At 41.9% G+C, this 14,951-nt stretch overlaps 1 protein-coding gene across 5 annotated transcripts; it reads left to right on the top strand.

Annotated features, from left to right (window-relative positions):
* The first annotated feature begins 5,395 nt into the window (after window positions 1-5,395).
* On the top strand, window positions 5,396-14,510 carry C19H6orf141 (chromosome 19 C6orf141 homolog). 5 transcript variants are annotated; one of them, XM_034648120.1, is made up of 3 exons: window positions 5,396-6,553; window positions 7,392-7,456; window positions 9,116-9,349. In XM_034648120.1, the coding sequence occupies exon 1, from the start codon at window positions 5,566-5,568 to the stop codon at window positions 6,169-6,171; it is 606 nt and encodes a 201-aa protein (XP_034504011.1). In that variant the 5' UTR covers window positions 5,396-5,565; the 3' UTR covers window positions 6,172-6,553; window positions 7,392-7,456; window positions 9,116-9,349. The 5 variants fall into 5 exon arrangements, with proteins under 5 accessions (XP_034504011.1, XP_034504012.1, XP_034504013.1 ...); XM_034648121.1 differs by lacking the exons at window positions 7,392-7,456; window positions 9,116-9,349 and adding an exon at window positions 14,331-14,510; XM_034648122.1 differs by lacking the exons at window positions 7,392-7,456; window positions 9,116-9,349 and adding an exon at window positions 11,626-12,153.
* Window positions 14,511-14,951: the final 441 nt, after the last annotated feature.

Here is a 14,951-nt window from a genome sequence, read left to right on the forward strand (position 1 = left end):
AACCCTTGTGCACCATTGGTGGGAATGCAAACTGGTGTAGCCACTGTGAGAGTATGGAGGTTCCTCAAAAAACTAAAAATAGATAATAGATTCAGTAATTTCACTACTGGGTATTTACCCAAAGAATTTGAAAACACTAACTGGAAAAGATACATGCTCCCTCCATGTTTATTAAAGTATTACTTACAATAGCCAAGATATGGATACAGCCTAAGTGTCTATCCATAGTTGAATGGATGAAGATGTGAGATATATAGATGATGGAATATTTCTAAGCCATAAGAAAGAATGAGCTCTTGCCATTTGCAACAACATGGATGGATCTAGAGAGTATAATGCTAAGCAAAACAAGGCAGTCAGAGAAAGATAAATAACATGGGATTTCACTCATATGTAGAATTTAAGAAACAAAACAAATGAACAAAGGAGAAAAGAGATAAACCAAGAAACACTCTTCCTTATAGAGAACAAACTGATGGTTACCAGGGGGAGGCGGGTGGGGGATGGGTGAAATAGGCGAGGGGGATTAAAGAGTATAGTTATCTTGATGGGCGCTGATGTATGTATAGAATTATTGAGTCACTATATTGTAGACCTGAAAGTAATACAACACTGTATGTTAACTATACTGGAATTAAAATTTTTTAAATATATGTTTCAGGCTTCATAATTTTCAAAATGTTACCAGAAGAATCCTTCCATTTGATCTCCACAGCAGCCTTGGGAAGCAAGTGGGACAGACATTATTTATACCTTCAGATGAGAACATATGATTGGAGACATTGGGAGACTCACGCAAGAGAACATGACCCGCCAACGTCCGCTGACTCAGTCCAGCGTGATCTTTGCACAGTCTAAATTCTCCAGGTCATGAGAAGCTTAGCTTTCGAAGGAAATATGATAGAAGTCTCTTTTAAAAGGCTGACGGTTTTCAAGATCCAGGCTGGATCTTATTTATATAGAATAACCTCACATGATTTTCAAACCTGTACTTTGTGCTCATTTGAGCAGCTTGTTTGTCCTTTTTTTTATTCACTCAACTGTACACAGTGACAGGCTAGGTAGGATGATGAAGATCTTTATGCCATGCCTAAGAGTCTGACATTATTTTTGTAGTTTCAGGGATTGGAGAGGAAGAGACAGAAAAAAAAAATGTGGCAGCTGCTACACTTGGTTAAATATTAGCTATGTGGGGTCAGGGTAGCTTCTAAGGGAAAATGAAGACAATAGAATCACCAGTCTTACTTATCTTTGAAATAAGGAAGAGAGAAAAAGAGGGCAAATTTAAGAGTAAATGAAGGGTTCAATTTTAGGTACTTTGGAATCATGGAACATTCAGAAGGTGTGTCCAATAGAAAACTGAGGAGAAACATATTTCACTAGGTTAGACTGTGGTAAGAAACAAACCCCCATTTTTTTTTTTTTAATAACAAAATGTTGTTTCTTGTTTAGAACACGTATCAGCTGCAGCTCTGTTGCCTTTGCTGTCTTCACTCTCTGATCATAGCTGAGGCAGCAGCGCTCATCAGAGGCATGCCCAGAGCCAACCTTGCAGCGACTCTCAAGTTTTTGCTCAGATGCACCTGATGTCACTCAGTTTACATCCTAGGAGCTGAAGCAAGTCACATGGCCAAAGCCAGCCTCAGTGGTGTAGGGATGTGTATTCCCATAGAGAGAGCATTGCAAGTCCTATGGTAAACAAGCCAGGAGATACGATCCTCTTTCAGGAGAAGGAAGTAAGTAATTTGAGACAATAATACAATCTACTACAATTTTGGAAGGAAGTGTCATGGTCTATAAAAGAGATAAATTTGAGACTCATTAGTATACAGGTTGCAGTTGAAGCCATAGGAATAAAGTCACAGAGTATTTTAGATTTGTGAGAAATGTCAAGAATAAAACTATTTTCTACACACACCTCTATATATACCATTGCACCATTGCTCATAATGTTGTCTTATCCAGAATGCCTTATTTGCCACTCTCATATCCAAATTCCGTTTATAACAGTGTGGTAGACATCAGTATTATTATTATTATTATTATTTTTACCTCTTCTTAACAATACCATGATTTTCTATTGGAGTATTAGCTCTCCCTACTGTACAGGTGGTAGACCAGCTGTTTGCTTTTCCACTGTAGAAGCTGAGGGGGTCCCCGAAGGCTTCTTTGACTATATCTTTCCTTTTACTGTCCTATATTGTCAAGCGGTAAGTTGCCTAAACTCAGCCAGTTGGGTACTTCCAAGTGAGAATTTGACTCCTGAGTAAATGCCACAAGGACAAGTGAGAGAGCTGTTCATTCAATCCAGCAATGGGATCTCTTCGTATAGCACCAACTTCTTATCTCTCTGCAACAGCTTGGTTCCCTACCCATTTTAAAGTTGGTCCTTCTGCTTTCCTAGCAAACGTGTGAGCTCTTCTTAACAACAATATCCTTATGATAAAACGTATTTTCCTTGAACCATTTAAAGTTGCTATACTAGTCATTTCAGGTTCCCAAAACAAAACATCATAGACTGAGTGGCTCAACTACAGAAATTTATTTTCTCACAGTTCTGGAGGCTGAAAGTCCACGATTGGGATCCCAGCATGGCGAGGTTCTGGCCAGAGTTCTCTTCCTGACTTGCAGATGGCCACTGTCTTGCTGTGTCCTCACCTGGAAGGTGGGGAGCAGGGACAGATCTTTCTTCTTGTAAGGCTGGAGTCCTAACAGACCCCTCCCTTTTGACTTCATTTAACCGTAATTACTTCCAAAAGACCTTATCTCCTGACACAGACACATTAGGGGTTAGATCTGCAAGTGGAGGGTAAACGTTCTAAAGGCCGAGGTACTAGAATAACTGAGAGGGATACTATATCATCAGTATTTAGAATAACTTATGAATCTAATCGGCCAAATGAGAGGGGCTGCTCCCTGGGAGATTGGGCTATTAACGACAAGCTTCTTTTGACCTTACTAGGGTATGGAGTCTACCACCATGTTTTCGATCCTAGGTATGGAAATTGTGTTACTATCCATCAATGGCTGCATATTTGCAAGTGTTGTAGGCAACTCAGAGAGGAAGTAAATGGGTTCAATTTAGCTTTTTAGGCACTTTGAGATATTAAAGCAGAGCAGACACCGCTATCCTGGAGGCACACTACCTGTTTCTGTTTTATATTCTTTTTAGACTTTATCTCTTTGAAGTTTAACTTATTCTGCATTTCTTGTGAAAATTCTTTTGTGCATTAATACAAACTTCTTGACGTCTCAAAATTCAGGTGCAACATGACAGATGAATCTGTTTCATTTCTCAGCAAATAGGTCTTCCCCATTCCGCATTCCCACTCTAATCCCTCACAATCTCCAAAGGCAGAAAAAAAATTAAAAGTAATAAATTTTTTTTTTAAGATTTTATTTATTTGACAGAGATAGAGACAGCCAGCGAGAGAGGGAACACAGCAGAGGGAGTGGGAGAGGAAGAAGCAGGCTCCTAGAGGAGGAGCCTGATGTGGGGCTCGATCCCATAACGCCGGGATCACGCCCTGAGCCGAAGGCAGACGCTTAACCGCTGTGCCACCCAGGTGCCCCTAAAAGCAATAAATTTTGTGGTTTACATTACATTTCCCTCGATATACACTTTCATTGAAATTCTCTCAACATCCCTGCAAGGAAGGAAAATGCAGTGTTATTACCACTTGAAAGCAGGGGGAAAAAAAAAAGCCTAGAGTTTATCTCTGTAGCTTTTTGGTAATGTTTCTCCTAATGCTGTCCATGGACCACTAGCATCAGAATAATTGGGAGGCTTGTTCAAAATCCAGACTCTGAGTGCTACCCCAACTCTTAAGAACAGAATCTTTCAGAGCAGAGTAAGGCATTAAACCTCAGGTGATTTTTGTGTACATTGAAGTTAAGGTATTATTACATCCTACTTTTGGACAAGGGTTGAAGAATGAAAACTTCAAGAGGACAATTTGGCTCATTCTCCCAGAGGTCCCCATCATCTAGAATATTGGCTGACATTTATCACACATTCAGTAATCACTGGTTGAGAAAATGAACAGAAAAGAACATGAAGTCATAGGCTTAAAATGAGAGTAACTGGAAATAGGAGGAAGCATTTAAACATGCTAGAATCCTGGCTCCATTGTTTACTGGTGCTTGACCTTGGACAAATATTTAGCCTCCCTATTCCTCAAAGCTCTAAATGAGACTATAGTAATAGCACTACTTGCTTAGTTTGTTGTGAAGAGTAAATGAATTTAAATATAGAGAGTGCTTAGAACAATTCCAGTCTAAAACACTTACAAACTCTGTCATTTAGCAGTAACCAGCCCAAGGTCCGCCAGATCTGACCTAGATTTTCTCACTCCTTCAAAACTTGTGTGTGTTTATATATATACATATATGTATATGTGTGTGTATATATATACACAAATCTATATATATAATCTATATATATGGATTTGGCAAATGTCAGAAGGTCCTCTCTTTCCAAAATATCTTTGACCACACTACTTGGTCTTTCATATGGGAGAAGAAATGTCCACCATTGCAGTCATTTTTCTAAAGTAGATAGGAAAACAGTGAGCGTTTTCTAGTAAAACGAACACCTGTTACTAAAGATGGACTGGCAATCCCAAACGAAGCTTCCCTTTTTTCCATTAGCTAGTTTCCCCCGTTAACCCCTGCCAAAGATCAGTGTGTCAGCGTGCTCGCCAGTGAGCAGATTCCAAAAGTCTACCCAGAGATACACACCTTTTATTTTCTTCCAGAATTTTAGAGACATACTTTTTTTAACCGCTGGGGTTAAAGAGAAAGGAAGTGGAAGGAGTGAAGGAGTGAATTTAAAAAAGGAGGTGAACACAGAACTTCAAATCATGAAGACGTTCATCTAGCGATTTATTTTTGTTGTGTTTCTGTTTGATCCAGAGCACTAAACTTACCCTTCCTGGCCTAAGCATTGATTATAACCACCGTGAAGACAGGAGCGACCACTGTCCCACAGACCCTGGCATCCCAAAGAAAGAACATACAAACCAAAAGCCGTTTTCTCAAAGTCTGCTCCCTAGATCTACATTCCATAATCTTGGCAGCAGGTGGGAGTGGATTTGGGCTGGACACGAAACCCTTTTCACAAGAATTTGACTAAATCAGATAATTAAAACCAGAAAACTTCCTTGTTCCTTCACCTGGGAGGCGAGTCCTGGGAAAGAAGAGGGCACTTACTTCGTCGCGGGCGTTTCACGGGGGCGCTGTGCGAGGTGTCTTTTGTGCCTCTGCCCGGGAGAAAAACAGAAGGTGGAAACCGGAATAGAGCTGAGATGCAAGATCGCATAGAATGAGAAATACTACAAAAGCAACAGAGCTAGGGGCGAGGGTGAGAAGGAGAAAGAGGAGCGACTGCGGGGAGGTCAGGCTCTTTGTCTTTAAAAGGCTAGAAAGGCTGAGGTGGGGAGGCGGGGTCAGCACCGGCGGGGCGTGCCAAAAAAACCCAAAAAACAAAAAACCCAAACCCTGCCCTTCCCGCGCTACCCGAGCTCAGCGGGAGTTTGCTGCGTGAACCGCTTCAAGAGCCAACGAATGAATGAGCCTCCTACTGGGCTGGGGGCCTCGCGGCCCCGCGGGGTTACGAATCTGGCGGACGCTCCGGGCATCCTGGGGCGCGCTGGGTCCTTTCCGCGCAAGCCGGGACGCGGGGCTCCCCTGGCTCCTGGCACCCGGAATCCAGCGGTGGCGGGGGCGGCAGCGGGGGCGAGGGCGAGCGGAAGCCGAGGCGGCGCTCCCGAGAACAGCCCGGCAGTTGAGAACCTGGACTGTGAGCCCTGGGTCAGAGAGAAAGTGCTCTTTCTTCTGCACCCAGAGAGATGGTTGGGGACTCAAGGGGACACTGCACGGGAAGAACTGGTCGGTGGGGAGGACCTTTTCCAGGCAGCCGGAGACGACCGGGAACCCGACTACCCGTCTCTCTTTCCCCGAGAAAAGCGAATTTCTGGCAGCCGTGTAGACGCTCCGTTCAGAGCCCTGCCGCGGGACCCCGCAGCCCCACCCAAGTCCGTGCTCGTGCGGATTGTGGACTATCAGATGACAAAAGAAGTTTTATGGACCGAATGGACGAAGGGCCACATGACCGCACGGACCGAGGAGCACTCCTTGAGCGCGATCACTTTTCGCACCAACAGGGAGTGAAGCACGAAGCTGTAGGGCGCCAGGACCCCGGAGAAGCCCCGGCTGTCCCCGCACAGGGAGAGGCGCCCCGCGACCACGCTGCGGGGAGATCACCGCACGGTCCCCAAGGACTGGATTGCCGGAGGATATGAAACAGGAAAGAGGAGCCTGAGGAATGTTGCGGGCTGGTGGATGAGCAATAATCCTTAAGAAAATGCTCTTCCGGGAACGCCAACCTGTAATTAACCAACAGCAGGGACCTTTTAAGAGGCTGGGGCAGCCCTTCAGGGAGGCAGATGACACCCAGACAGAATGAAGATCTGTGAGCAACACAATACCTCCTTTGTGTCTTACATACTGTGACGGTCTGGGGGCCTAAGTCGCTGGGAGAGGGGAAGGAAAGGTATTTTCAAATTGGTAAAATGTGGGCCTTTTGAAATACGAATCCCTGCCTCCCCGCTCTCTCTTTAAGACCTAAGCTCAGAAGTGAAGTTGGAGGTCGGCTCTGCGATGGGAGTGGGAGTAGATGGGGAGAGAGGCTTGTTTTAAAGCTGAAAAAGAAAGTAAAAAGGAATGGGAAAATTAAAATAAAGCAGCAAGTAAACAGAATCTTTCCTTTTTAATTTCTTATGATGTGCACATTTTTCTTTTTTTCATTAAGTGTTAAAAAAAAAACTGGGAAAAGAAGAGAGGGAGAGCAGATGACCTTGCTTTGAAGGTTAAATGTCATTTAAAGGGGCTTTACTACCCCTAAAGTATCTGGTCTAGTAAAAATGCTTTTTATCTGGGTTTTATTTATTTTACTATTTTAAATATGGCAGATAAGTCTGATCTAAAGGTACATAATGTATAGTTTGCCATAAAATAATTGTATCTTACTGCTGTCCGTAGTTTCTTATTAGTAACATTTGTATTCAAAACTGGATTGAAAATCTTTTGGTGCTTTTGGGGGGAAAAAGTCTATTCTGGTGCTATTGAAATAAGTATTTTTATTTGTTCCTTTTTTTTTTCTTTCTTTTTTTTTTTTTTAATTAAACACCATTTTTATTAACTCCGTAGGAGTGTGGTCTGGTTTGGAGATCTGTGAGGAGCAAAACCTTCCCTCCAGAGATGAACTGCTTGACTTTGGAGTAGTTAGTTACTGCAAGAATTAACCAAATTAAGTGGGACCTGGCTTTTGAAGACTAACTGTTGAACAGTGCCCCCTACCTCACTCCTCTCTCTGTGCTTTTTATTTTCAGTTTAGAGTTTGAAATGTCCTCAGATATAATCTGATCTACCTCTTGCCTCCCGGCAGACAAGATAGGTAAGATACATCCCTGTTTTATAGATGAGCCAAATCTAGGTGTAGAGGTCATGTGGCCTGGGTAAGTCACACAGCTAGCAATTGCATAGGCTTACTAAGTAGATAAGAATAGGATCTTCTCCCTTCTAAAGGTTTGAGAACAGCCTTCAGTGCAACTTACTTGTAAGGATTCAAAAGATGACAGGGCATCCTGGGGTTTCTGAGTCATGTTTATGGAAGTACTAGAAATACCTTAATACCCATGAGTCCTGCAAGGCCTTTTGGCTGGAGAATCACCACTAGCAGTTCTTGGGACTATGAGACCCACACTTGAGAGAGGAATACAGCACCTGACCTGTATTCTGATCTGTATTCAGAGCTACTTTGTTGTAGAAAAGGTAACATAGGCCCCATAAAGTGAATTATCTTTTCCTCCAACAACTTTGGCCCCTGTGCGAGGTTAAACTTCTTGGCAGACAGTTTTCAGACCTGACGTGATGAATTTAGCTGTGAGTCATTATATGCCCCCAGGTGATGGAACATTGAATATATAGTCAGCAAGAAAAGCCTCCTTAACACGGACCAAAACGTCATTTGGTTGCCTTGTGTGTGGAGGCCAACTGAAGTTCAGCTTCTTGGGTTTAGAACTGTCTCACTTCTTACTAGCTGTGACTTTGGGCAAGTGCTTAATCTCCACGTGCCTCTGTGTCCCTATTTGTTAAGTAGGGATAATATATAGTATTAACCTCATAAGGTTTTTTCCCTAGGATTAAGTTAAATGAAAAATACTTAAAATAATGCTTCACATATAATGAATGCTCAAAGTTAACTGTTACTATTAGTGGTGTTGTAATTGTTTAGTTCACTTTCATCCAAAGTGGCCATTAGTCTTTTATTTAATAAAAAGCTGAAGGCATACAACACAAGGAATCCTGTATAACCCAAACCAGCCCTTTTTATTGACTCTTTTCTGCATTCCTGAAAGAAAAAAACTTCTCTCTAGCTTTTCCCAGCATTTAATGGATCGCTAAATACATCCTTAAATTTCTTAGAAATGACCTCCACATCTTGTGATATTTATCCCATGATTCAAAGGCCTAAGGTACACATTGCTTCATAGGGTCTTTGAGGAGGTTTCAAGCCGGCTTAGTTCCCCGTAGGCAGTAGGAGTTTTAAATACTTTCTTTAGGTGTCAGGTTACTTTTCCCTCCGGGATTTTAAAATCTGATGCCCTGTTGTCTCAGAAAAACAGAATAGACATAGTTTTCATTTTATCTCCTTTCTCTCAAAAATGTATTTGTTCAAGTCAGCTTAACTCTTAGTCCAGATATGTTTAGGTTAATTTTATCTCAAGTAAAAATTATTTTTATTTTTAAAGGTTTTATTTATTTGTCAGAGAGAGAGAGTGAACAAGCAGGGGAGCATCAGGCAGAGGGAGAAGCAGGCTCGCTGCTGAGCAAGGAGCCCATGTGGGACTGGATCCCAGGACTCTGAGATCAGGACCTGAGCCTAAGGCAGATGCCTAACAGACTGAGTCACCCAGGAGTCCCTAAAAGTTATTTTTAAAGCATTTACCAACTTCCTTGTTAAGTGCCTATAATGCACTTACAGATTTCTTTCAAACTGATATCTCCCTGATACGAAGTAATAAGTTGAAGTCCTGTTGGATTTGCTTCACAGGTTTTTCTTGATCCAGGCAGAACCCGGTTGTGTGAGGAACCTGAGGATTCTCTTCCCATTCACAGTGTCCTGGGAGTGAATCCAAAGTGAAATCCAAGTGTCCCCAAAATGAAGAAATCGCTCAGAATGTCTGGGTCTTTGCTCTTTGGTCTTACTCCCACTTTGCAGAAAAATGTGACCATCAAAAATTGCCTTCGGTGGATGAATCATAGCAAGGACTTCCAGAAGCCACCTGGCCACTCAAACGACTAACCATAAGGCAAATACCACACAACCACCATGAGACAAGTGTTGACCTCTCTGAAATCTTTGTCCACAACGTCCACTACCTTGATTTGTTACATTTGACTTGCTGTTCTTATTCTTGTGGGTTATCACCAATACTTAATATGCTTTTTTGCTTATGAAAAAGGAGAAAGACAGGGGCGCCTGGGTGGCTCATTCCTTAAGTGTCTGCCTTCGGCCCAGGGTGTGATCCCAGGATTCTGGGATGGAGCCCCACATCAGGCTCCTCCGCTATGAGCCTGCTTCTTCCTCTCCCATTCCCCCTGCTTGTGTTCCCTCTNTTTTTTTTTTTATTAAACACCATTTTTATTAACTCCGTAGGAGTGTGGTCTGGTTTGGAGATCTGTGAGGAGCAAAACCTTCCCTCCAGAGATGAACTGCTTGACTTTGGAGTAGTTAGTTACTGCAAGAATTAACCAAATTAAGTGGGACCTGGCTTTTGAAGACTAACTGTTGAACAGTGCCCCCTACCTCACTCCTCTCTCTGTGCTTTTTATTTTCAGTTTAGAGTTTGAAATGTCCTCAGATATAATCTGATCTACCTCTTGCCTCCCGGCAGACAAGATAGGTAAGATACATCCCTGTTTTATAGATGAGCCAAATCTAGGTGTAGAGGTCATGTGGCCTGGGTAAGTCACACAGCTAGCAATTGCATAGGCTTACTAAGTAGATAAGAATAGGATCTTCTCCCTTCTAAAGGTTTGAGAACAGCCTTCAGTGCAACTTACTTGTAAGGATTCAAAAGATGACAGGGCATCCTGGGTTTTCTGAGTCATGTTTATGGAAGTACTAGAAATACCTTAATACCCATGAGTCCTGCAAGGCCTTTTGGCTGGAGAATCACCACTAGCAGTTCTTGGGACTATGAGACCCACACTTGAGAGAGGAATACAGCACCTGACCTGTATTCTGATCTGTATTCAGAGCTACTTTGTTGTAGAAAAGGTAACATAGGCCCCATAAAGTGAATTATCTTTTCCTCCAACAACTTTGGCCCCTGTGCGAGGTTAAACTTCTTGGCAGACAGTTTTCAGACCTGACGTGATGAATTTAGCTGTGAGTCATTATATGCCCCCAGGTGATGGAACATTGAATATATAGTCAGCAAGAAAAGCCTCCTTAACACGGACCAAAACGTCATTTGGTTGCCTTGTGTGTGGAGGCCAACTGAAGTTCAGCTTCTTGGGTTTAGAACTGTCTCACTTCTTACTAGCTGTGACTTTGGGCAAGTGCTTAATCTCCACGTGCCTCTGTGTCCCTATTTGTTAAGTAGGGATAATATATAGTATTAACCTCATAAGGTTTTTTCCCTAGGATTAAGTTAAATGAAAAATACTTAAAATAATGCTTCACATATAATGAATGCTCAAAGTTAACTGTTACTATTAGTGGTGTTGTAATTGTTTAGTTCACTTTCATCCAAAGTGGCCATTAGTCTTTTATTTAATAAAAAGCTGAAGGCATACAACACAAGGAATCCTGTATAACCCAAACCAGCCCTTTTTATTGACTCTTTTCTGCATTCCTGAAAGAAAAAAACTTCTCTAGCTTTTCCCAGCATTTAATGGATCGCTAAATACATCCTTAAATTTCTTAGAAATGACCTCCACATCTTGTGATATTTATCCCATGATTCAAAGGCCTAAGGTACACATTGCTTCATAGGGTCTTTGAGGAGGTTTCAAGCCGGCTTAGTTCCCCGTAGGCAGTAGGAGTTTTAAATACTTTCTTTAGGTGTCAGGTTACTTTTCCCTCCGGGATTTTAAAATCTGATGCCCTGTTGTCTCAGAAAAACAGAATAGACATAGTTTTCATTTTATCTCCTTTCTCTCAAAAATGTATTTGTTCAAGTCAGCTTAACTCTTAGTCCAGATATGTTTAGGTTAATTTTATCTCAAGTAAAAATTATTTTTATTTTTAAAGGTTTTATTTATTTGTCAGAGAGAGAGAGTGAACAAGCAGGGGAGCATCAGGCAGAGGGAGAAGCAGGCTCGCTGCTGAGCAAGGAGCCCATGTGGGACTGGATCCCAGGACTCTGAGATCAGGACCTGAGCCTAAGGCAGATGCCTAACAGACTGAGTCACCCAGGAGTCCCTAAAAGTTATTTTTAAAGCATTTACCAACTTCCTTGTTAAGTGCCTATAATGTACTTACAGATTTCTTTCAAACTGATATCTCCCTGATACGAAGTAATAAGTTGAAGTCCTGTTGGATTTGCTTCACAGGTTTTTCTTGATCCAAGCAGAACCCGGTTGTGTGAGGAACCTGAGGATTCTCTTCCCATTCACAGTGTCCTGGGAGTGAATCCAAAGTGAAATCCAAGTGTCCCCAAAATGAAGAAATCGCTCAGAATGTCTGGGTCTTTGCTCTTTGGTCTTACTCCCACTTTGCAGAAAAATGTGACCATCAAAAATTGCCTTCGGTGGATGAATCATAGCAAGGACTTCCAGAAGCCACCTGGCCACTCAAGCGACCGACCATAAGGCAAATACCACACAACCACCATGAGACAAGCGTTGACCTCTCTGAAATCTTTGTCCACAACGTCCACTACCTTGATTCGTTACATTTGACTTGCTGTTCTTATTCTTGTGGGTTATCACCAATACTTAATGTGCTTTTTTGCTTATGAAAAAGGAGAAAGACGGGGGCGCCTGGGTGGCTCATTCCTTAAGCGTCCGCCTTCGGCCCAGGGCGTGATCCCAGGATTCTGGGATCGAGCCCCACATCAGGCTCCTCCGCTAGGAGCCTGCTTCTTCCTCTCCCACTCCCCCTGCTTGTGTTCCCTCTCTCGCTGGCTGTCTGTATCTCTGCCAAATAAATAAATAAAATCTTTAAAAAAAAGAAAGAAAGAAAAAGAAAAAGGAGAAAGACAAATCTTCCTGTTAAAAGAAAAAGTTGTATTCACTGCAGAAAAGTTTGAGGAAATATTTTGCTAGGAAATAAAAAATTGGGAGTAAAAGAAAAATTCACCCATGACCCCAAATCTCTTAATATTTGGTACGTTTCCAGTCTTGTTTTATGTAATTTATTCTATTTTTATGTGTATTTTATTCTATTTTTTATGTGTATATACATACCTATATACATACATTTTCTTGGCATAAGCTATATATAAAATCTGAGTATTCTAACTAAGATATACTGTCAGGGGGAACCGGGACCATGAGCCTCCCTAAGAATGTTTTTGTTTTTGTTTTTTTTTGAAATGCAGAATCTCAGAACCCCAGTCCAGATCTAGTGACTCAGAATTTGCATTCCGACAAGATCCCTGGGTGGTTCACACTAAAGTTTGAGAAGCATTATGTATACATGCCATATTTAGTTCTATATCCTACTTTGTCACTTACAAAACCTAGAAAGTTTTCATTTTCTCTCTATTCCCCATTGATTAACAGTCCTTAACAGTGCCATGGAGATAGTACTTTGTAGAGTTGCAAAAGCATTTACAGATGACAAAAGAGTGAAACAGATATTGATTTGTGAATTGGCAAGGAGATCTCTAAAAATCTTTGTAAGTTATATTAAAGAGTCTTACTATTCTAAAGTTTTGTAATGAAACATTGATTCAATTGGAGTTCAAATTGTTTCTGAAATGTGGTTCTTTTATTATCTCAGAATGAGAGACAATACTTATTTAAAAACTCCTTGAGGGAAGCAGGGCAGGAAGTCATTAAAGAAAGCACAGTTCCAACACTTCTGCGGGCTGAGTCAGGACTCATCAGCCTTGAGCACTCTCTGCTAATGAACAGCGAGGGGGTGGGAGAAAGGTGGAGACTGGATGTGAATAAACTGATTGAGATGAGAAAACAAAGACTGTGACTCTTGGACACCCTGACACGTTTATAACTCTAGTCAGTACTTTGCTCTTTAATTAGGGAGGGTAAATCTTTATAACCTTGCTAGATGAAGATAAGAGGAGACAACAGTGCAGTTTACTTTGGAAAGAGTAAAAAATCACAATCAAGAAAGACAGGGTGAGAGGGTAAGAGCCTACTTTAATAAGTTATCAATTAGCAAACAAGATGGATTAATTTAATTGACCAGCCTCCCCTACAATGTCCTCCAGTACTTTTCCACTGACCTACCCCACTGCTTAAAAACTCCCCCCACCTTTTATTTCAGGGGAGCTGAGTTCAGTCTCTCTCTCCTATTGCAATAAATGCTTAAATTTATTTATAAAGTCTTGAATAAATTCTTCTTTGCCTGTTCTCATCTGTCTGGTACACTTTTTCTTTGACATTAGTGAAAAAGGAAGGGTTCATATATGCTCTGGTTGGAAGCTGTTAGCATGGAGAAGCTGGAGGTGGGCTAGCTAGAGAAACTTTTTACGTGACTAGTTTAGGGCTTTCTCTGGTGTGTCCTGAGCTGGAAAGGTACAAGAATAGGGAAGCTGGCCATCACTGACCAAGTTCTGATCTTTCTGAGCTGTTGGCAGCAGAGGCTGTGGTTCCCGAACTACTTGCTCCACAAGCTGTAGGTCAGAGTTCTACAACCAGATAAATAATATCAGCCTCATGGCATTTTTTAAAAGAGTAAGTTAAAAACAAAAATTAGCTCTATTACGTTATCATTATTATCTGTGCTGTTGTTGTTTCGTTCACTTTATCCTAACCCAGCTATCTCCCTGTCTCGGTAGAAGGTTAGGAGCCTAACTTCAATGGAGGATAATTAGGAAATACTAACGACCTAATCCTAGAGAAAAAAATGTGCGCATTAGGGAATAACTCAGTGTAGGGGTCCTAGGCTATTGCTCAATCTCCCCACTAACATCTTTTCTACTAGCTCACCACAACACTTAAAAACCCTGCCCCCCAGGTTTCAGCAGAGTTGAGTTCAGATGAAGTTCTGTCGTCTTTCCTCTATGACAATAGCCTCAAAGTCTTGCTTGATGGATTAACTTTATCCAGTGCCAATTTTGCCATGACAGGGATCAGATAAGAGCGGGAGAGAAACGTCTGTGTTGATGATGGAGAGATACATTGGACTTCCTGAAGGCCAAAGACGCTTTGTGTTTCAGGACAACTGATGAGGGAACAGAAGGCAAGCGGAAACTGACACCCTGCAACCCCTCCCCCGCCCCATGGGATGGATGTATGTGACATTCCTCAGGTATTCCTGGCTGCGCTAAAGCTAAGGAAAGGACAAACAAATGGTTAACTGACAGAGATCACAGTCCTGCAAGACCCGAGTCTCCCTCAGTTTACACATGTCCTCGTGACAAGGAAGAAGCTTTCTTATCAATAGCCTAACTTCCAGAGACCCATAATTCAGTTTCCTGAAGCCCTAATGTTACGACCCCCTCCATAAAATTGAGGGAGGCTGAGGCAGAAGGAAATGGAAATAAAATGGAATATCTTTTAAACCTGAAGCCCATTGACAAGGACATGTGATAGGAGGAAAGTAACATTCTCCTGGGATCTCCCAACTATCTTACTATTAACACCTTCTAGAGGGGTCAACAACCTTAACTTGACAATAGCAAGGCCTCCAGTGTCCTGTGAGTCTTATTTAACATATGAAAGTACTTTCTCAACCTCCCTTTTTTTCC

This window comes from Ailuropoda melanoleuca, chromosome 19 (assembly GCF_002007445.2).
Source record: "Ailuropoda melanoleuca isolate Jingjing chromosome 19, ASM200744v2, whole genome shotgun sequence".
NCBI classification, from domain to species: Eukaryota; Metazoa; Chordata; class Mammalia; order Carnivora; family Ursidae; genus Ailuropoda; species Ailuropoda melanoleuca.